Source organism: Podarcis muralis, chromosome 7 (assembly GCF_964188315.1).
Source record: "Podarcis muralis chromosome 7, rPodMur119.hap1.1, whole genome shotgun sequence".
NCBI lineage: Eukaryota > Metazoa > Chordata > Lepidosauria > Squamata > Lacertidae > Podarcis > Podarcis muralis.
In genome coordinates, this window is record NC_135661.1 from 14665036 (window position 1) to 14687269 (window position 22234).

Consider the following 22234-nt stretch of genomic DNA (forward strand, 5'->3'; position numbering starts at 1 on the left):
TTCAGATTTTACACATTGGGAAACAAGTCTGGAAAAGGTTGCTTGTGGTCACCCAGATAACCTGTACAGTAGCTAAAACAGTAAGAAATGATCCTTAGAACTTATGCGGCACTTTCCAAGTGTTCAAAGCACTACACGCCCATGTATCAATTTGTATAATTTTTGTAAGGAAACCCTGGATTATTATCATCCACATGTTACAGATGGTGTTGTGAGCATGTCTCTTAAAGTGAAGGATGCTTGGTCGAAGGACACAAAACAAGTCTGTGGCTGAGTTGAGATATTCAGCCTCAGACTTAGTCCTGTAATCGACCAGCTGATTCAAGCAGTGCAGGAATCAAGGTCTTCAAGCTCCAAGTCTTTAGCCCACCCCCCATCTCTGGATGACTTGCAGTGAGGGAGGTTGGATTCTGCTGTGGTATTTTCTGATGGATATTCTAAGCTTGCAAGCCACTGTGGCTCAACCCACTTCACTCTCTGAAGGCTTTCTAAGATATCATGATGAGCAACCACAGTGAAACAGAATCACAGAGGTTGTAGAGTTGGAAGGGACCCCAAGAGGCCTTTTGTCCAACTCCCTGCAGTGCAGGAATCATGACTTGATTGGAACAGCCTCAGAAGCAAGTTCACACATGCAGGCTCTCCCCTCAAGGAGAGCACCGTGATGCACATGTGGTGAAATGGCTGTCACCGGTCAAAATGCCACAGACAGAATTGGGGGCATGGCATGTAGGTACTTCCAAGACTCAGGGCACAGGCCTATCCATTTGCCTCTGATCATGTTATGATGGTGGATGGCTCAGGTCTCAACCGTGATTTGAAGGGAGCTCAGACATCTTGTCAGCAAAGAAAACAATATGATTAAAAGTGGCGGGGAAGAGCAGGAAATCTGAGAGTGGGACCCCTGATAACAGCCCTGGATAGAAATCTTTTTCACATTCCCTTTTCATTGAAATGAATGCAACTTATGTTATGTAAATAACATAATTTATGCAACTGACATTAAATAGTGGACAGTGAGACGAATAACATACAATTTGGGAGAAACCAAACTGCAGCAGAACAGAGACAGCACTGATTGTAACCGATACAGGTGAGAACAGCCTTCTTACAACCTTAGTCCCCAACTCCAGAATCTCCTGGGCAGACTGTTCATAGGGGCTCTTATCATGTAAATGCTCAGACAAAAGATACTGCACAAACTAACTGGAGGAGATTTTGAGAACAAGCTAAGAGGGGAGTGAAGGTGATAAAAAAGAGGGACATACCTAGGGGTGGAATAGGGCTAGCACTGCAGCACATCCTCACTGCCAACAGTCAGCATACACAAAATGGTCACTGGAACTGGGTGCTAACAGTTTCTAACATGCAAGGCCTGGGCTAAATTATGCCCCAGAATGAAACCTCAACTGTCTTCCTTTACTGCCAACAGCTCTCTGGGATTTCAGGTGGGGTCTCTCCCAACCCTACCTGAAGATTACAAGGACTAAACCTGGAAACACCTGCATTCTAAACAGGTAGTCTATCTCTGAGCCATAACTCTTCCTCCAATAGGAACACAGGAAACTGCCTTATACCAAGTCAGACGATTGGCCCAGCTAGCTCAATACTGTCAACACTGTTTGGCAGCGGCTCTCTGGGGTTTCAGACAGCCCCCCCTCCCCACTTCTCCCTGCCTGTGGCCACTGGAGATTGAACATAAGACCTTCTGAAGGCAAACAGGTGCTCTGCGGCTGAGCTGCAGCCAAAATAAAGGCAGCATTTTTAGAGCATCTTTTGTGTGTTCAAAGCCCCTTCAGCAACATTATCTCAGTCATTTTTACAACAACCCTGCAAGGTGAGTCGGTGACTGTAATTATCACCCCCGATCGAGGGGCAGAGGCTGAGAGCAGTGGCTTTGTAGCACACAGCTGCCTAGTGGCCGGGGGTTAAGGTTAGAAGCCGCTCACACTCTTAGGCAACACCAACTTGTTGCTCCCATGCTGCCTTGGCAGACTGTATGGGAGAGGGGTTAGAACTGGGGAATTAAGGTCAATGGTGATGATGATAATGTGAGGAGGAGAAAAAGTCTCCTCTGTGGAAAACAAGGAAAGACTTTGCATAACACTGGGGGGGGGGGGCGTGCCAAGTGACCTCAAAAAACCCAAGGAGGCCACTCTAACTTCCAGGCTTCTCTGACAGGCTCCTGTCACTCCAGGCTTGCTCCAGAGTTGCCCATTTCGCCAGCTACTTGGCAAGAAAGGGCCAGTTTTGACCTCTTCTTGTCACATTCTGAGTGGTTTCCTGTAGGGGAATAATTGTGGGAAATGCTCCATTTTAGGCACAGAAAGACCCCCTTTTCCTCCCTAGGAAATATATGTGAACAGTACCCGATTCCTGCCAGCTCCTGCGCATGAGGGGGGCAGGGTGGGGAGCTAGTGTGGCATGATGGTTCGAGCGCTGGGAGACCAGGGTTCAAATCCCTGCTCAGCTATGAAGCTCACTGGGTGACCTTGGGCCAGTGTCTCTCTCTCTCTCTCTCTCTCTCTCTCTCTCTCTCTCTCTGCCTAACCTACTTCACAAGGTTGTTGTGAGGATAAAATGGGGAGGAGAACCATGGGCACCACCTTGAGTTCCTTGGGAGAAAAGATTCTCTGCAGCAGGGTGCTGTCATAATGGACTCAAAATCTTTTGAGGGAAAGGCTGTAGAAGAACAGCAGAAGAAGACCTGCTTTGCAGGCAAAAGGTCCTGGGTTCAACCTCTGGCTTCTCCAGGAAGAGCTGGGAATTTCCCCCACCCAGAAACCCCGGAGAGGTGCTGCCAGCCAGTGTTGGCAATTCTGAGCTGTGTCTGACTTGGTATAAGCAAGCTTCCTTGGCTCCTGTGTTGCTGTTTTTTGCTTTGCTTTTTAATTTTAATTTTCTTCTTAGAAACAAAATGCAGATGATCTGCCTGGTTTGTCTTAAAGTGGTAAGTCTGGAGAGTGGATGGAAAAGATTGGAATTAAAAGGGTAAAATGGTGAGGGGGGAAGGGCAGGGGGGAGCATGCTAGAGAAATCCCTATATACGCTGAGTGTGCAGTGGACTTTGCAGTGCAGGCAGGAGTGGGGAGCCTCAGCTGCCAACCCCAAAATGCACCACTTCAACCTTCCTGGCTTTCGTGGGATCCCTGGTGGGTGCATGCCCTTAAATGAATACCAGCTGTAACAACACTTTGCAGCGTTCCCAACTGTTCAAAGCCCAAGTCCGCGTGCATTATTTCAGCAATCTTTGCAACAACCCTGTAGGATAGGACAGTCCTCATATTATCAGATGGCTGCAAGAGGCCACCTTGTGAGCCAGAGACCAGATACAAACCTAGACTTGCCTAACTTATGGTCCCTTCACTGAGCAGCCAGTCCTGGAAACAGGAGCTCCTGTCATAGAGAATCATGGAATTGTAGAGTTGGGAGGGGCGCTGAGGGTCATCTATCCAACCCCCTGCAATGCAGGAATCTCAAAACAGGTCCCCCATGCAAATGGAAACCAGACCCTGCTTAGCTTTGCAAATGTTCTAGCAGTTTTATTGCTGCACCACTGCACCCCTGTTGCACCCTGGCCTGCCTTTGCAGACCCACCCGAACCTGTTCTGATGGGGGGGCAGACACCCCCGCCCCCGCCTAGAGCACTTTAAAGGGGGCAATCACAAAGCAGCAAGTTTGGAGATCGCCGAACCGGCTAAGAAACTCCCTCGCTGACCTCTTATTTTCTCTTTCCTCCACCCTCCTAACCTACCTTGCAGGATTGTTGCGAGGCTGGAACGAAACCCGACTGTGGTCTCAACAGCAGAAGCTCTGAGAAGCACTTTAAAACCAGCGACAGCAACAGTTCCCACAACCCGCTTCCTTCACCCACTTTGGGCCCCGCTTCCGGCGCCCCCCAAAGGATGGGGGGGCTGCCACCCCGGAGACAAACTTTCCCTTCCGCCTCCCATCCCGAGGGGCACCCGGGCGCGTCTCCCGCCTGCCTTGGCGCCCCTCGAGGGGACCAGTCTGGCGCCCCCTGGCAGCTGCCTTCCCCCCCCCCCGGACCCCGTTACCTGCATGGCGGGCTTGGCGGAGCTTCCGTGGGGCGGCGGCGGCGGCGGCAAGAGGACGAGGTGGCGGAGCTGGCCGTGATGTAACGCGCTGAGCACCGGCGGAGCGCGGCTCGTCCCCTCCCAAGCCGGCAGCTGAGCCGATGCCGAGCGAAAACCCACCCGCCTGCCTGCACGGCGGCGGCGGCGGCGGCGGCGTTAACTCCCTCGGCTCCTCGGCCCCGCAACGCCCCCGCCCCGGGCGAGCGGGAGGGGCGGGCAGGTGCCTCCTGGGCAGCGAGCCCAGAGACGAGCGCCCCGCTCTCTCGCCCTCCTGCCTCTCGCGGGTTGCCAACTTCCCTTCGCCCACCCCGCTCCTGTGCCTTCTCACCGATTCCTTGAAGGAGGCCAGCGGGAGGCGATGGCGGGGCCGAGGGGTGAGGAAGGCCGCCTCTGCCCAAATGCCCCCAACTAAAGAGTTGGGTCCTTCCTTTGCATTTGGGTCCTAGTTGGCAGCCCCTGGCACTACCGGAGCTTCCGCTTGGTCCTTGTCATCCCCATTCTGCTGGGGGCTGCTGGAACAATTTCTCAGCCTATCTTTGCCCAACTACTTTGGTGGGAACAGGAGTTTGGATAAACTTGCAATGGATAAAAGGTAAAGGTACCCCTGCCCATAAGGGCCAGTCTTGCCAGACTCTAGGGTTGTGCGCTCATCACACTCTATAGGTTGGGAGCCAGCGCTGTCCGCAGACACTTCCGGGTCACGTGGACAGCGTGACGGAGCTACTCTGGTGAGCCAGAGCCGCACACGGAAACGCCGTTTACCTTCCCGCTAGTAAGCGGTCCCTATTTATCTACTTGCACCCAGGGGTGCTTTCGAACTGCTAGGTTGGCAGGCGCTGGGACCGAGCAGCGGGAGCGCACCCCGCAGCGGGGATTCGAACCGCCGACCATGCGATCGGCAAGCCCTAGGCGCTGAGGTTTTACCCACAGCGCCACCTGCGTCCCATTGCAATGGAGGCCGACTGATATTTCTATTTCTAATTAAATGATGTCGGAGACCGAGCTTAGTTGGACTCTGCTGGGACTCAGCCTTTTCCAATTGCCATCAGGCAGTCATACAATGCTGAGGCTGGCAGTCCAAAACAGCTGGAAGGCACAAGGCTGGGGGAGGCAGCCTTACAGCCTGCTTCCTCTGTCTCTCCATGTCCTGAGGATCTTCACACCAAGAGCTCAGCACAGGGAGAAGCCAACCTGCTTGCGGGTTTCAAGTGCCAGCAAAACATGCCTCAATGGCCACACATAGCACCGGCCATCTCAGGCTCGTGTCCCAAGAAAAGCCGGCATTAGGAGTCTGACATAATGAGTATTTCCCAATGGCTGGAAATTATAACGCCTAACCATCTCTGCATTGCAGGGGGTAGGACTAGATGACTCCGGATCCCTTCCAGCTCTACAATTCTATGATTTCAGCTGAATAAATAGCAATACAAAGCATCCGTAAAACGACCTGATTGCTAAGTGGAGGCCCACATACATTTGCAAAGGCATATACAGTATCTGCATCCAGTACCTTCTCTGAGCCTCTTCCCCTCCTCCGCTCACTCACATAGCCTGCTTATTTGTGGTGCCACCGCCTACCCCCTTTTCTACTGAACCCCATCCCACCAACAACACACCACCCCGTCTCTCCCTAGGATTTACATGGGGACAGTTTTTGTGCTGAAAATATCTCAGCAGCTGGAAGATTTGTGAACATTCCATGGTGCTCCAGCCCCTCATTCAGTGGTGAGTGAGAGCTCATTTGATTAGCTAAGGACAGAGCTCCTGCAGGCAATAACTAAGGAGGTTTCAGAGACCCACCCCAAGACCTTCTGCTGCCTGAGGCATTCCATGAATACACAATACTTAACTGGACCAGGAGCTGCATCTTTCTTCCACCTGGAGATGGGATCGCACCCTCCCTTGCACCTGGGAGCATCCCTCTTTAGGGAGCGCAGCGTAAACTGGGAGGCACATCCTAGCTCAGTCCTGCAACAAAAGGAAATGGCCAGGGGGTTCTGGAGGGAGAATGGGCTGCTGCCCACTTCTTCCCTTGCGCCAATGGGCCCATCCAGTCCAGCATTCTCACAGTGGCCAACCAGCTGGACCCTCCCCTCCTGTGGTTTGCAGCAACTGGTAGGGCTGGCCCTGCTGCAGCTTGTGTTGTGTAGCAAAGTCCCCTTCCCCTTTGGGTAAATTTGTGTAACTTGGGAGATATAGTGCCAAAAACAAAACTAAAGCCCCCAGTACTATTCCTCCGCAAAACTACACATTCTGTGTTTTATTTGATGTCCTATTCACCTCTCTACAGCCATAAGTGCAGCCAAAGGCAAGTCAGAGCTAGTTTGACTTTGTTAATAGATATATAGGAAAACAGACCCCAATCCAATACACTGTATTCTCATTCCACGTTGCTCTCGTGCATTGCACACATCCACTCTCTCCGATATGCGCTGAGTGCTCATAAATAGCTCAGCCGTCCCTCCACCCCATTCAATCAAAGAATCATGTCTAAGCCTGGAGAAAACCATCATTAGCAGTGGGAAGTGTAGTCCGTACTTAGCCAAAATGTATGATATGCCTCAAGGCTGTCCCATTTGTTTTCTTGCTGGTTTCTTTTTTATAGATTTATTTCAGAAAAAGGAGCTGGGTCCAACTGAGGAACCAAACTGTCAAACCGTTAACATTACAAAGTGCCATCAAAGCCACTTTGCTCCTAGGAATGATGTGCCTGTCCCTCTTGTTTGCTTCGTCTCAGCCTTCCGCTTTCAGAGCTGAGCTGAGATTATACTTTTCATATCCACCAGCATTTGACAGAGGTTGAGAAAAGGTACAGCTATTTTAGATGATGTAAACAAAGGAATCCAGCATGGGCTTGATCTTAAGATGTAGGAAGCTGAGATTAAGGAACAGTGAGTGTGCGGCACATAAACCACACACACACACACAGTTCCATCAGATACATTCTGGGATGTTAACTTCATTCCCCTACAGTCTCCTGGGAATATACATATTCACATTTAGACACATAACATCATCAGGACATGTGATGCAGGAGATCTCTCCTGCTCCTAAAAAATAGCATTAATAGCTGATGATATCTGGTGAGGGGTTCCACAAAGAAAACCCTCAATGGATTTTGTTGTGGGGAGGGGACAGACTTCCTGGAAACTGCACCCCAGCTCTATGTCAGATTAGGATGAGGTCAGGATGGAGCCTGCTGGGATAAAGTCGGAGCCTAGTGGCACCTGGGCAGAGCTGGAGGATAACACCTAGGGGGTGAGGGCAGGCTGTCTTGGGAATGGTGCCTTGGGAATGGTGCTTGGAGAACATTTAAGGGCTGCAGCTAAGAGCAAAACTCAAGCCAAGTTCAAGTGGTTCAGGGAGTTAGAGCTTGGTGCCATCCACATATTGGTGACACCTCAGTCCAAATCTCCTAAAGACAGCTCCCAACAGCTTCAATTAGATCTCAAAGAGCCTGGGAGAGAAGACTGAGCCTTGTGGGACCCTGCAAGTCAATCCCCAGGAGAGTGAGCAGGAACAGCATCTGGTGGTAGGATCGGAACCACTACTACCAGACAGGGCCTTCAACACACAATCCCTGAAGGTGGCCTAGGAGGATACTACGGTCAATGGCATCAGAAGCTATAGAGGTATCATGGTTTATTTACATGGTTGCCCTCCTTCTCTCCTGATAAGGGTCATCAGTCATGGTGACAGAGGCAGTTTCAGTCCCAAATTCAGGCCTGAAGCTGGATTAAAATGGGTCCAGATACAGTGGTACCTCGGGTTAAGAACTTAATTCATTCTGGAGGTCTGCTCTTAACCTGAAACTGTTCTTAAACCGAGGTACCACTTTAGCTAATGGGGCCTCCCACTGCCGCCACCGCGCAATTTCTGTTCTCATCCTGAAGCAAAGTTCTTAACCCGAGGTACTATTTCTGGGTTAGTGGAGTCTGTAACCTGAAGCATCTGTAACCCAAGGTACCACTGTACTGTTTTCTCCAAGGATGTCTGAAGTTGTACCTACCCACATCTTGAGTACTTTGCCCCCAAAGGGAATATCTGCAAGTGAGCTATAGTTATAGCGTAAACTTCTGGGTCCAAAGAGGCCCTCTTAAGAAGGAAGCACAACACAGCCTCCTTTAAGGCTTTGCTTTGGCACTTCCCTCTCCTGCAACAAGGCATTCAGCTGTCCCTGAAACTACTCAGTCAATCCCCTGCCTAACTTTTATCAAGCAAGAAGGACAAGAACTGAGAAAACAGGGCACTCTGCCCCCCAATATTGAATTTGAAAACTCAGCACAGACACCAGGAAGGATAGTAGGTAAAGGTACCCCTGCCCGTACGGGCCAGTCTTGACAGACTCTAGGGTTGTGCGCTCATCTCACTCTATAGGCCGGGGGCCAGCGCTGTCCGGAGACACTTCCGGGTCACGTGGCTGGCGAGCCAGAGCCACACACGGAAACGCCGTTTACCTTCCTGCTAGTAAGCAGTCCCTATTTATCTACTTGCACCCGGGAGTGCTTTCGAACTGCTAGGTTGGATAGTTCCACATTAAAAGTTCCCCCTTGATTGACAGTGAGATCAAATACATCTGAGGGTGCATTCAGGCAGTGATGCAACAGTGCTCTGTTGTAAGGCCAACATCTGGCACCCCACCTCTCACCTTCCATTCTAAGTCATTGCTGCAGGATTCACATTCACACCCTTGTGGTCTATTCCAACTCTATGATTCTATGACAAACTGGAACGTGTCCAGAGGAGGGCAACCAAAATGGTCAAAGGCCTGGAAACGATGCCTTATGAGGAACGGCTAAGGGAGCTGGGCAGGTTTAGCCTGGAGAAGAGGAGGTTAAGGGGTGATATGATAGCCATGTTCAAATATATAAAAGGATGTGATATAGAGGAGGGAGAAAGGTTGTTTTCTGCTGCTCCAGAGAAGCGGACACGGAGCAATGGATCCAAACTACAAGAAAGAAGATTCCACCTAAACATTAGGAAGAACTTCCTGACAGTAAGAGGTCCAGCGCCGAGGGCCTTCTGGCGGTTCCCTCATTGCGAGAAGCAAAGCTACAGGGAACCAGGCAGAGGGCCTTCTCGGTAGTGGCGCCCACCCTGTGGAACGCCCTTCCAGCAGATGTCAAAGTGATAAATAACTACCTGACATTCAAGAGACATCTTAAGGCAGCCCTGTTCAGGGAAGTTTTTAACATGTGATATTTTATTGTATTTTTGGTTTTTATGGAAGCCGCCCAGAGTGGCTGGGGAGGCCCAGCCAGATGGGCGGGGTATAAATAATAAATTATTATTATTATTATTATAGCTGTTCGACAGTGGAATTTGCTGCCAAGGAGTGTGGTGGAGTCTCCTTCTTTGGAGGTCTTTAAGCAGAGGCTTGACAACCATATGTCAGGAGTGCTCTGATGGTGTTTCCTGCTTGGCAGGGGGTTGGACTCGATGGCCCTTGTGGTCTCTTCCAACTCTATGATTCTATGACAAACATCCTGGTACCTCCTGTTTGGTCCTCCATAATCAGAAAGGGCAATTCTGTTCACCCCTGGAGCAGGAGAGATTGTCAAACCATGCAGAACAGGAACATAGTGGGAAATTTCCAAGGCCCGGGTGCTCTTTCTTCACGGCAACCCCCAGAGCCACACACCTTCTAAGACTATGCAACAAAAATGAATTTTGACCAATGCAGACATTGCAACATCAGTACAGAGCCAGATTTTCTCTCACTTCCTGCCTCCCAAGTTATGTAACATCCAGCCCGATGAAGAGCTCTTGGTGGTTCAAAAGCTTGCTGCCTTTATGTGACATGACATTTCGTCATAATGAAGGAACTTTAGCTAACAGAATCTGCCTCTTCCTCTGTTGAGCTCATTTATTTGGTGGGTCTCTCCCGGAGCAAAGTTTATTTATTTGGCATGCAGAGAGAATTGGCAAACAGCCCCCCACTAGATGATGTCACTGCTCCCTGCTGTGAAATAAGTAGTGGCACGTCATCCCTTCTCCACTGATGTGGAAGTTCTATAGCTGCACTTTTTCCTTCCAGAAGGAATGTCAGGATGGTCTGTTTGACACTTACAGACAATGGCACTGGTAGCTGTACTATTTCCTACACACACATGGCTCATTCATAAGAATACAATCGTGCTTGACATTTTTACTGCACTTTAGAATGTTCCAGGCAATATGAGGAAACTAATACTGACCTAATTTGCAGAGTTGCTCTAAAGGTTCCTCTGGGATGAGAACCGCAGACCTAGGGGCCCAAATCTGCCCTTCAAGACCTCTTTATCAGACTCTCCCCAGGCTGCATCCTCTCCAGCCCCTCTTCATGGGTGTTTTTGCCTGGCTGGAATGTGCCCTTGAACCCTGACAATGCTTAGAATCATAGAATCATAGAGTTGGAAGAGACCACAAGGGCCATCGAGTCCAACCCCCTGCCAAGCAGGAAACACCATTGGAGCACTCCTGATATATGGTTGTCAAGCCTCTGCTTAAAGACCTCCAAAGAAGGAGACTCCACCACACTCCTTGGCAGCAAATTCCACTGTCGAACAGCTCTTACTGTCAGGAAGTTCTTCCTAATGTTTAGGTGGAATCTTCTTTCTTGTAGTTTGGATCCATTGCTCCGTGTCCGCTTCTCTGGAGCATCAGAAAACAACCTTTCTCCCTCCTCTATGTGACATCCTTTTATATATTTGAACATGGCTATCATATCACCCCTTAACCTCCTCTTCTCCAGGCTAAACATGCCCAGCTCCCTTAGCCGTTCCTCATAAGGCATCGTTTCCAGGCCTTTGACCATTTTGGTTGCCCTCCTCTGGGCACGTTCCAGTTTGTCAGTGTCCTTCTTGAACTGTGGTGCCCAGAACTGGACACAGTACTCCAGGTGAGGTCTGACCAGAGCAGAATACAGTGGCACTATTACTTCCCTTGATCTAGATGCTATACTCCTATTGATGCAGCCCAGAATTGCATTGGCTTCTTGCATGACTGGGGGGAGGATGGAGAGTGATGCATGAGTGTGAAGAAACTAACTTTGCAAGTGTACAAAGGCAGAATTCACACTTATTGCTCTGCCTGTTTTTGCCTCTGGCACTGCCCACCCCTGTCATGTGGCCCCTGCAAGGTTGCTGAGAAGTGAACGTGGCCCTTGGGCTGAAAAAGGCTGTCCACCCTTCATGAGAGGGGCAGAGAGAGAGACTCTCCGGCTGTTTTCTCCATGCCATTCATAAGTGTCTAAATCTCCATCCTGTGGCTGTTCCCCCACTTCCCAAATAAATGCATTGCACTTTCCTCTTACAGAAGGTTGTCCCTACAAAAGCAGGCATAGACTCCTCCTTTTCGAAGGGGAAACTTACAAAATCACTATGAATAGACAATTTGTATCTGGCAGCCTTATCACATTTATTTGGACTCTGGGATCTAATTATAATTGCAACGCAACTCCTTCTGTCCCTCTCTCTCTCTCTCTCTCTCTCTCTCTCTCTCTCTCTCTCTCTCTCTCTCTCTCATTCTCCATCAGCCAGAAGCAGATGTCTGATTTTGCTGGTGGAGATGGAAATCTCTGTGCGGAATGAATTCCCAGTCAGTGTTCCAGCAGCAGAGGAACACTTTTATTTCGGTGCTGAATAAAGAGAGATAATTTAGGGGGCATCACTTTCACCTCTGGCTTGCTCTCCAAACTTTCACTAAAAGGCCCCCTCCGTACCAGCAATATTTCCTTATTCAGAAATAACATTAGTTCACCAGTCAACTGTCCTCCAGTGGTTTTGGACTCCAACTTGCATCAGCCCCAACCAGTGCTGGATTATCCAGTAAACAGACTAAACATATGCTCAAGGCACCAGCAAACAAGCGTCGCTTTTTAAAAAAAATTCAACATTTGAATAAAATGTCAAAGTAGTCTTCATGGGAAGAAGCAGAACTTTGTTAGACTTCCTTCCTTTCCTACTCAGGTTAGCAGGGAGGATTGGACCCTACTCTGCCCTTAAGCTTCCATTGGGCTCTCCCTGCTGCTTAGCCTGCCCAAATGCCAGAATCTTTCCAGTCCAAAAGACATACACTTTTGTTCACATAATCAGTAGAGTGTACTGTAATCCACAAAAACATATGCCACAATAAACTGGTTATTCTTTAATGGGTTGCAGGACTCTTTTTGCTGCAATTGACTAGTGCAGGTACCTTCCTGGAAATGGGTCCAGCCCCCAAATTAGCTACTCTAATAGCCTTCAACAACCTGGTGCCCTCCAGGTGTTTTGGACTCCCAACTCCCGTCATCAGCCCCACCAGGGGCTGATGGGAGATGTACTGCAAAGCAACGTGTGTAGGGTACCAGGATGGAACAGGTTGCCCTATACAGGTGACTTCCTGCTTCCACAGGGGCTACGTTCCCAGGTACCACACATATACGTGAAATCACGTATAGTGGGAGCACCATTGGATTCAACTGAAAAAAACAAAACAAATTTCCTGGATACACCCCCCCCATTATTATTATTATTATTCTGCTAAGTGCATAAAGCTGAACATGCACTAGTTGAACACATGTAATTTGGAGGGTGCCTGTAATGACCTCAGCTGACCTCAACAAATCCGTTGATTTTGAACTCTGTCATTATTTTGTTAATAGGAATTAAGAGCCAATCTGAATCCAGATGTCTAACCAAATGTATAGTGGTCCATGGTTGAAGTTGTGTTAATATTTCTGAAGCAGGGTCCCTATCTCCCACATCCTAGAGGTCTCCAATCAATATGAAATAGGAGCTTTTCGCCGCCGCCCCCCTCTCATCCTTTGTGCTGATTGGAGCCAAGGGTTGGACTATATGGCCCTTGGGGTACCTTTTAACTCTACAATCCTATGATTGTATGAGGTGAGTCAGCCTCTGAGGGTTGGTTTCACTGGAGAAAGCACACAGGAAGAACACCAAGAAGTTGTTCTGTAGGCTCAAAGTGAAGCATTTAGGAGATCTGAAATCACAAGGCGCTTCCGTTTCAAGAGACTGGTGTGCAAGTTGTGTTACAAACATTGGAGCATCAATTTATGTCACTCTGAAATAAGATATTGGAGCACTCCAAATCACTGCCCATTTGTAAGGCCCAGAAAACAGTAAATCTAGCTGAAAGGCAATACAGGAAGATCTGCACTGATTGTTGCAGTGCATCCCTAATTATAATTATTATATAATTATATTGTATAATATTAGAAGGTTGCACAATCATAGAAGGCTGGGCCTTCGCATGGCTGTGAGGGGATGGGGCTGTGCCTAGCATGAAGGGGAACCCCCCCCCCCCCCCCCGCCCTGCACACACCCGCACTTCTGAATTTGCTACCTCACTACTATGTTTAACCAGCTGGAGAGATAAAATGATGTGGCGTTTTTTATTTGAATGGCACGGGGTGATGAAGTTTCTTTGAATTTCAAAGCCCTACTTTCTCTCTTTTTCTCTTTAATATGAAAATCTCAGTCCTTACAGTTTGACAGGTGTTATGTTTTCAGCTAAACTATTTTTGTCTCTCTTTGCTGGCCCGGCCCTGATGCCTGATTTGTTCTCCTCCTCGTCTTCAAGTGTGCATCTTTTTCCTGACAGCTTTTGAACTGCTTTAGTTTTGGGATAATGATAACAATTCAGCACAGCATGTGGGTACATGTGATCACTGAGCACGTGAGGAGTCCCATCACACTCGGTTTACTTGAGGAATGTGGTCGTGCTGCAGAAGACCAGTTTTCCCCCGCAGGAACAAGGCCTCTCACACAACCAGAACAGGGCAGATGGTATCACAAATGGTCTCAGATGGCTGCACCAACCCAAATAGAGGCATATTTTCCACACTTCTGTTCTCACATCAAAGATAAATTACCAAGCCCCTTCATCTCTTTCTCTCCCACTCCCACCCCCAGAACTGCACATTGCTAAAGTAAATGTACTGTCTTGTACTCAGGGCAAATCCACACAGATAAAAATTCAAATAAAATAGATTCAGTGCACATTTAAAGCACAGGGCTTCTCCCAAACAATTCTGGGAGCTGTAGTTTGTTAAAGGTGCTGGGAATTGTAGCCCTGTGAGAGGAAGACCAGTGTCTTTGGAGGAAGTCGTGTTTTATTGTTGCTATTTATTTATTTATTTATTTATTTATTTATTTATTTATTTATTTATTTATTATTGATTTATTAGTTGTTCTTTTGCCACAGCAAACAAGCACATAAATTAAAAGCAGCATTTAAAAATCAATAAGAAAAATGTGTGTCCAGTGTGTTTTCAACGTATGGTGTGGATCTGCCTTCAGTTTCTTGGGCAAGTTATATGGCTTCTGTGAAATGGGCATTATGCTGCAGCAAAACAAGGTGGAGGGAAATGACTGGCTATGAGTTTAGCACTCAGATCACAACTCTGCCTTCCACTCCGTTTCTTGAGCAAGCGACTTGTCTCTCAGCCTTCAGTGAAGTGAGCAATAATTATTCAACTACTGGTCCGGTGAGCTGTGTTTCATATGTGAAAGAAAATTGAAATCTAAAAAAGCTTGGCTACAAGATTAATAAGAATATGTAAAAACGGATGGATAATGGATGAAAATATACAGTTATAATAAGTTAAGATATAGAGTAAAGATAAATGAAAGAGGGTAAGGATTTGCTGAAATGTTTTTGTAAACGGGAATACAAAAAGGGGAGGTGGGAGGAGGTCAAAGAAACAAGTAAATGAACCCAAAGATATTCAAAAATGGATATATTTTCTTTTTAAACTTTTTTTTCAGCTACCTTTTTTTGTATTTTGTACCTTTTTTATTCTTTTTCCTATGTGTGTTTTTTAGTTTGTTAATTGTTGTTATAATTTTAGTTTGTTAATTGTTGTTATAATTTTCTCTATTTTTGTAAACTTACATTTTCTTTTTGTAAAACTTGAATAAATATCTTTTTTTAAAAACAAACAAACTTGGAAGCACCTTCCCACATAGCAGTCATTTTGTGGTGGTGCCCCGACTCTTTGTCTAAGTTCCAGAGGTGCCCATGGGCCCCAAAGGTGGTGGGACTCTGTTCTTTCAGTTGTGTGCTATATGCATTTACTCTGCAATAATGGCCGCTCACGGCTTTCCTGGGGGGCGGTGCTTGCAGTCCCTCACGCTCAGACCTCGATCCCCATCGCCTGGCCAGGCTCACTTCCCAGCATTGCAGGAATCCCCCATAGCCTCAGGATCTCGAGGCTGGTTGCCCACCAAAATGCCCGTTCAAACAGGCCATTCGGTGGCCGCTCACGGAGGGCAGAGCCTGGGCTGCCATACAGCCAGATTTATCCTGGATCTTAGGCAAGTCAAGCTCAACAACTTTCATGGTGTCCTGGTTTTTACTTTTGGAAATATGGCAACCCTAGCAGAGCCTTGGCTGCTCTGCTCTTTACCAGTTTAAAAGTCAATTTGGTGTTACTTCTTTTCATTAACGGTACATTAGCAAAACACACCAATGTAATTATATACTATCACTGCTCAAAACACACCTCAGCATGTATGGTGCAGGAAGTGCATCCTTACACATCCTTTAGAGCATGTTTGTTGGAGAAAAGAGGACATATCTACCCTCCACTCCGAAATATTACTTCTGGAGACCTGGCAGGAGAGGTCTGAACCCTGACCATGATGTTCCAAGATGGGCACCAGACTGTCCCTGGTAAATAGGGACACAAATAGGAATGCATGATATGTGGCTCTTCATCCAATGTGAAAGGGAGGCCAAAAGTTCTAACGGAAGGCCATATTAGAAGTGTAGGATTCACATCATTTAATTATACATGATTACACTTGGGCTGTCTCAAGCGTGCCAATACACCTCTTGATTTCTGAACAATCAACTGCTATAAACTTGAAGATAGTTCATACATGCAAGTTGATCACTGCAGCATCAAGTCACAACTGTTATGTGTAGATATGGCACCACAGATAGAACGTCCATATCACCTTAAGCCAGTGGTTTTCACCCAGTGTGCCATGGCCCCCTGGGGTGCCTTGAATGGTGGTCAGGGGTGTCTCTGTCCCTCTTTCCTTCCCTCCCTCCTCTGATGCCCTCTCAAGTCTCTGCTTCCCAAAGGCTTGCACAGCTGTTTGTTGCAGCAGCCCTGCTGGCTACAAGCTCCCCAGGTGAAAGGCGCCTCTGGGGCTGACCAGGAGGTGCTTCCCAGACCCCTGTGGGGCAGTGTGAGGAGACACCTCTTTTGGGGGTGGGGGGGCAGCTCAGAGACCAGGGGCAGCAGCAGCGGCTGCCTGGAGGACTCCCAAGGAGAGGGGAGAAGAGGAGGCTGAGGGAACCCTCCACAAGGGAGGGGTGAGGGGCTGCCGGCTCTACAGGCAAGAGGTGACATAACTGGGCTCCTGAGCCCCACCGGAGTCTGCAGAAAAAGGACCCAAAAAGGTTGAAAACCTCCGTCTTAAGCAAAGTTTTCCAAAGGACTCAGTGCACGCATGCCGTGCCTGCTACTAGTCACCAAGTGTAGGAAAAATGAGTTCTAACCAAGGTACGTGTGAACTAGTCAACTATGATCACAGGAACAAGCATCATATATTATTTCACTTTTATGCACATTTTAAATTTTCCTATATACCCAGCTGCCTGCATTCACAAACACAAGGCATGCATTTGTGCAAGAAATGCACCACTTACACAACTTTACGGCTATGGCTCTATCCATATAGTCCATTTAAAGTGCTCTAGTACCACTTTAACAGTGATGACTTCCCCCCAAAATTATGGGAACTGTAGTTTGCTACGGATTGCTAAGAGTTATTAGGGGGTCCATAACATACTACAGCTCCCAGTGGTCTATACCACTGAGCCTCTTGCTGGTCTTGCTGATCGGAAGGTCAGTGGTTCAAAGTACCGCTGCAGTGGGAAGGTAAATGGCGTTTCCGTGCGCTCTGGTGCTCACGGTGTCCTGTTGTGCCAGAAGCAGTTTAGTCCTGCTGGCCACATGACCCGGAAAGCTGTCTGCGGACAAATGCCGGTTCCCTCAGCCAGAAAGTGAGATGAGCGCCGCAACCCCATAGTCACTGCTGTTAAAGTGGTATGAGAGTCCTTTAAATGGAAGGTGTGGATGGGACCCATGAAACCTTAGAGGCAAAGATTTTCTTCCGAGCATCTGCCACCCCACCTGCAGGCTTCACTTTCGCGTGGCATTTACTCACCAGGTTCTCAAACATCTCCTTGCTGGAAACTTGATGGTGGTTTTCGGCCGTTTTGTGGATTCAATCCCAATGTGGGGGTTGGTGGGAGGCGTTCTCTCTCTCTCTCTCTGGCCTACAAAATCCAAACAGCGCCGGCTGTTGCTCCTGCGACTTCCCTCGGAGTTCTTCCCTTGAGGCTGCTCTCGCCAGGCCTGCCTTGGCAGCTGAGCGAAGAAGAGGCGGAAAAGTGGAGCGAAGGTGGCCCTGCCAGCTGCTTTTGTCCTTGTGGAAGCATCCTCAACAAAAGAGAACACCCCTGTGCCAAGTTTACCTATTGAACCATTATTCCCACTCTCTGTTAGGCAACATGCCAGCCTAGGCTGCCAGTTTCCATAGCAACCGAACTCTCAGCGCCCCCTCCCCCCTCCCCCTTTGCTCTCTCTTTCCTAATGCAGCCCATGAGCTGAATACATGAACCCCGTGGCCCCCGCACAGACCGCCAGGGGGGTTTAAAGGGGGCACCCCCTATCAGTACAGAGGGGTCAGGGGTCTGTGAAAGGAAGAAGTTCTTGCTGCCTGTGTCTGTGGAAGGCTTTGCCGGAAGGCGCCCGTTTTCACTTCCACACACCAAGGAAGGGAAGGAGACGGGAAGAACACAGGAGTGAGGGAATTGGGGTCAGCCAGAGGGCCAGATCCTGATCTCCCCCACCCGACGGGAGCCAGCTTTGACTGGTGGGTGCGGCCACCCACCCACGGGCATAGGCAGGGTTTTTGTTAGGGGGAGCAGGACTTTGTGGGTGAGGCAGAACCAACATGAACGGTCAGTTAGTTAAGTATGTCTATTGTTTTGCTTGACCTGGGGGGCACCTGCCCCCCCCAGCTACGCCCATGCACACACCTGAAATTCACCTGGCACTGCAGTGACCCCCAAGGGCCCCATTTTCATTTGCGCACATCATAGTTTGAAACCTAGCTGGGTGGGACAAAGGCATGGGGAGCTGCAGGTGCAAATTCTGCTTCCAGCAGGGAGTTCCACCTTTTCATCTGCAATGTCAGGGTAGAGCAAGTGGGCATGGCTTGGGTGATGCAGCCTGGCGGGGTGAATTGGGAATCCTGGTGGGCCCACTGTAGGCTGGAGGTTCCCCACTGCGGAGATAAGGAGAGAAGCCATCTCAAAGGCACACTCGAAGTACACAGGGACACAAGGAGCTGATTTGTGTTGACTGAGGGCTCGCCCACACTTCCACTTGCCACATGCCCAGAAAGCCCTAGTCCAAGCGGTTTCCCCCTTGCCCCGCTCTTTCCCCAGGGAAAACCCACTCTTTAGCTCTAAATCAGAACAAACAGCAAGCCACAGAAAACCCTATTGCTGTTTGCTCCAATTGAGCGCTAAAGTGCAGTTTTCTATGGGGGGAATCAGTGGGACAAGAGGAAGTGAAAATAAGTCCTGAGAGCATTGGTCCCTCATGGAACCGTAGAGTTGGAAAGGAACACGAGGGTCATCTAGTATTGTCTGCACTGACTGGCAGAGTGCCAGGAAGGCAGGGGGAGCAACAGTAGGCGGAACCAGAGCAAATCGCAGTCAGAGCCACCCCCTGATTGGTTGTAAGAAAGGAGGCACGCCGCTAGGGGCTGGCTGAGAGCACCTTGAGGATGGTGGGGCAGTGCCCCATATGCCCCAGTGTTCTAGGCTCCACTGTCTAACTAGACATCAGACAGCAACTTTATGGGGGGTATACCCCAAATTCCTCTTTGTTTTGGGAAGAGGTCAGGTAGATGCCGCAGATCATCTCTACTCTGCATGCAGTTCCCAGATTCAGTCCCCCACAGCTCCAATTTGGAGGAGGGAAGAGTCAGGTAGGAGGGGATGAGAAATGCCTGTGCTGCCTGAGACCCCAGAGAGCCACTGCCAATCAGAGTAGACGATATTGACCTCAATGGACAAAATGAGTGTCATAGTAGAAGGCAGTTTTCAATATTATAACTGGGTTGGAGTCCCAGATCCACCTCTTTGGGTCTTACCCAACATTGTGCACTTTGTCTTAGCCAAGCTGACGGGTAGCTTTATGGACCCCACCTAGCATGTATGTTGTCATAGGTTTTCAAGCTCTCATGTAGAACCAAAAGCAGATTGAAGCACACTTTTGCCATCTTTGAAATGGGAAGGAGGTTATCCTCTACCACAGCTCCATTTTCTATTTTATTGCTCTCTCTCCCTACCCCCACCCGCGCTGACACCAAAGGCTTGTTTGCAACAAACAAGCCAGCACATCCTTTCTGAGGCAATGTAGGTGCCCTTGTTTTTCACAAGAAGAGCATCTTGTCCCTGGGGTATTAGTAGATCCCTGTCTCCATGTTCTTTTTATTGAGGCTTTCATGTCAGGGTCTCAAAGTGGCAGCAGAAAAGCAGTAGGCATTCAGTTTGTGTTGAGCTTTTCTCCAGGAGAAAAGAATTTGCTTTTGTTCTCAAAGATCAGCTGAGATTATACTCACTTTGCAGCCTTCAGCTGTTAACAGATTCTCTACTCTGAGATGCTTTACAGCCAGTAACCTCTTTTATCCTGGAATTATCTTTGAACAATTTAGCAACCCCATAGAGGCAAAACACGGACTGGGCACTTGCTACAAACGGGCTCAACTTCCTTCCTGGTCCTGCCGCTTGTCTAGCAGCCTTTCCCAGGACAAGACAAAAAGCACTTTCAACAGCAACCCATGCAGTGGCAAATCCATCTTGATCTCTTCCAATCAGATTAAAAAGTGGATGCTGTCCTTAATCGGTGACCTCACCTTAAAGCTGTCAAGTTATATTCCCTTTTGTTGCCTCCCACCTGCTTCCGTTTTGCAGATGCTTCATCTATCAAAGGAATACTCCTTGCCCATTTTCACGAGGGCTGTTGCTTCTCAAGGATTAACAAGCCTTGCACTCAGCTCTGCAGGAATCAATGGGTTGTTTCCCAATTTCCTTTTTTAAAAAATAGATATTTTATTGGTTTTATAATAGAACAGCATTAATAAACTCCAACAAAGCCTGCAGTGTTACATGCATACACCACACCAGTCACAGAGGAGGAGGAAAATTGAGTCAAATAATAGAATCATCAGCGCTTTAACTGTCTGTGGCATAGCCATGAGAGATCTGACATTAAATCACTTCTGTTTACACAGGTGATATGGGAACCATACCTTGTCAAAATGTTTGTGTTTCGCTCAGCCTCTAACAACTCTTCTGTTTTGCGTTAGATGCTTGGGAAGAGTCAGATCCCAAACTTCCCTTGCCATCCCATCCTTTGGGGTCTTTCCAATGGGAGTCGATCTCTAAATGAGTAGCGCTAAACAGCAAAGCAGTTAAGCCCTTATATGGAACCCATTTCAGCTGAATCCAATTAGATGTTGGCTGCTTCAAGACATTTTGTGGATGGAATTCAGTCACATACAAACACAACATGGCATAACCTCCCTGCAAACCAATCGGGTGGGTCGTTCCACAAATGGATTGTCTGGAAGTGACCTGAGAATTATAAGCCTCATGCATGTGTTGCTCACATGCAACCACTTTCAGATGTGGTTGTTTTTAGAGTTATTTTATTTCTGTTTTAAAATGATCATTTTTTAAACTTCGTAATTGCAAATTGCCCTGGGCATTTTTCCACAGAAAGGCAGAACATGGGGTTTAATCAATAAATCACCTCCCCCTTGAGAGCCACTATTGAGTGTATGTGTACATCTCACCATTCCCTTGATGTGTTCAACAAAATTCATGACTGATGCTTTAACGGACACAAGCATGTGTCAGATGCTTCAAGCAACCTCAGTCAAAGCCAAATGTGGATATAACATTTAAGGGTTTGGCATGTTTCTTTCTCCTGTTATGATCTTTTATTACAAAACACAGGCTGTTGTTTATCTCTGTTAACTATGGTGCACTACAGATCAGTGCTAGAGCAGAAAGGCTTCTTTCTGAAGTCCTGGAGAGCAGCTGCCAGTCAGTGTAGACAGTACTGAGCAAGAGAGACCAATGGCCTGACTCAGTGGAAGGCAATGTGGCCATGATGCTCTGCAAGAATATCATCTGGAGGTTTCAACCTTGCTCTACTTTTCACTGTTATTTTCACCTCCATCTTTCATGGAAAGTTTTGACCAGCTAGTCGTCCACTGATGATTTTTTGGGGTGGGGGTGGGGGGTTGTTCTTAACGGAATGCCAGCCCCTTTCAGTGTGAAACCATTGCAGTATCTACTCGGACTGCATCTCAGTGCCTTTGGTCAGCCTGAGAAAGGAAATGTCAGTCATGTGCACATGAAATGTGACTGCTGGCATCTCTGTGCACTTCGATGATTAAAGGAGAACCATGGTACTCACCATCCTTGAGTTGAGGAACAAAAATGTGGGTGTTTGGAATCTACATGGCTCAGGCACAGGACGGGATATGAATAATAGATACTGCCTCAAGGCCTCTTTTTGCAGCTCAGCTCTTGAGCTATCCTGATTATAAGAGGATCAGAAGTAGACAGCTCTATTTTTGCCCACAGAATAAACAATTGCTTATTATTTCATAGCAGAGGTCTTGCCATTTGACACTTCATTGTCCCAAGGCAGACACACCACAATATGCAAGCGCTTATTGAAACTGGGGTTGTGGGTTGTTGTTTATTTTCCAAAGACCTCCCCCCCCCCCCATGACTTGCATAGAAAGATAAACTCAGACATCATAATGTGCCAACTACTATAAAGGGAGAGAGAGGGTGGGTGGGGTTTACTGGTTTGCTTGTTTGCTTGTGTTTTTATTGTGTGTTTTGTGTTTTTATCTTGTCTTTTTATTCTGTGAACTGCTATGAGATCTACGGATGAAGGGCAGAATAAATAAATAAATAAAATAACTAAACAAATGGTTATGATAATGATAGTTAATTAACACATGGGAAGCTGTGGGAGCTCAAGGCTGCTGTGAAATGGTGCCCTTTGGCAGGGGCAGCCCAACTGTTAGGCCGAGTGAGGC

The 22234-nt window shown here is 48.0% G+C and overlaps 1 protein-coding gene across 3 annotated transcripts in view; it reads right to left on the reverse strand.

The window, feature by feature from the left end:
* Window positions 1-17645, reverse strand: part of KCNIP3 (potassium voltage-gated channel interacting protein 3) — a 129760-nt gene extending 112115 nt beyond the window's left edge. Inside the window, exon 1 of one of the 3 annotated variants that reach the window (XM_077931255.1) lies at window positions 17261-17645. In XM_077931255.1, the coding sequence (XP_077787381.1) occupies window positions 17261-17275 (15 nt within the window). In that variant the 5' untranslated portion in view covers window positions 17276-17645. Of the gene's footprint in view, window positions 1-4058; window positions 4246-17260 lie in introns of those variants that run through there. The other 2 variants (XM_028741073.2, XM_077931256.1) reach the window with 2 other exon arrangements.
* Between the last annotated feature and the right edge of the window lie 4589 nt (window positions 17646-22234).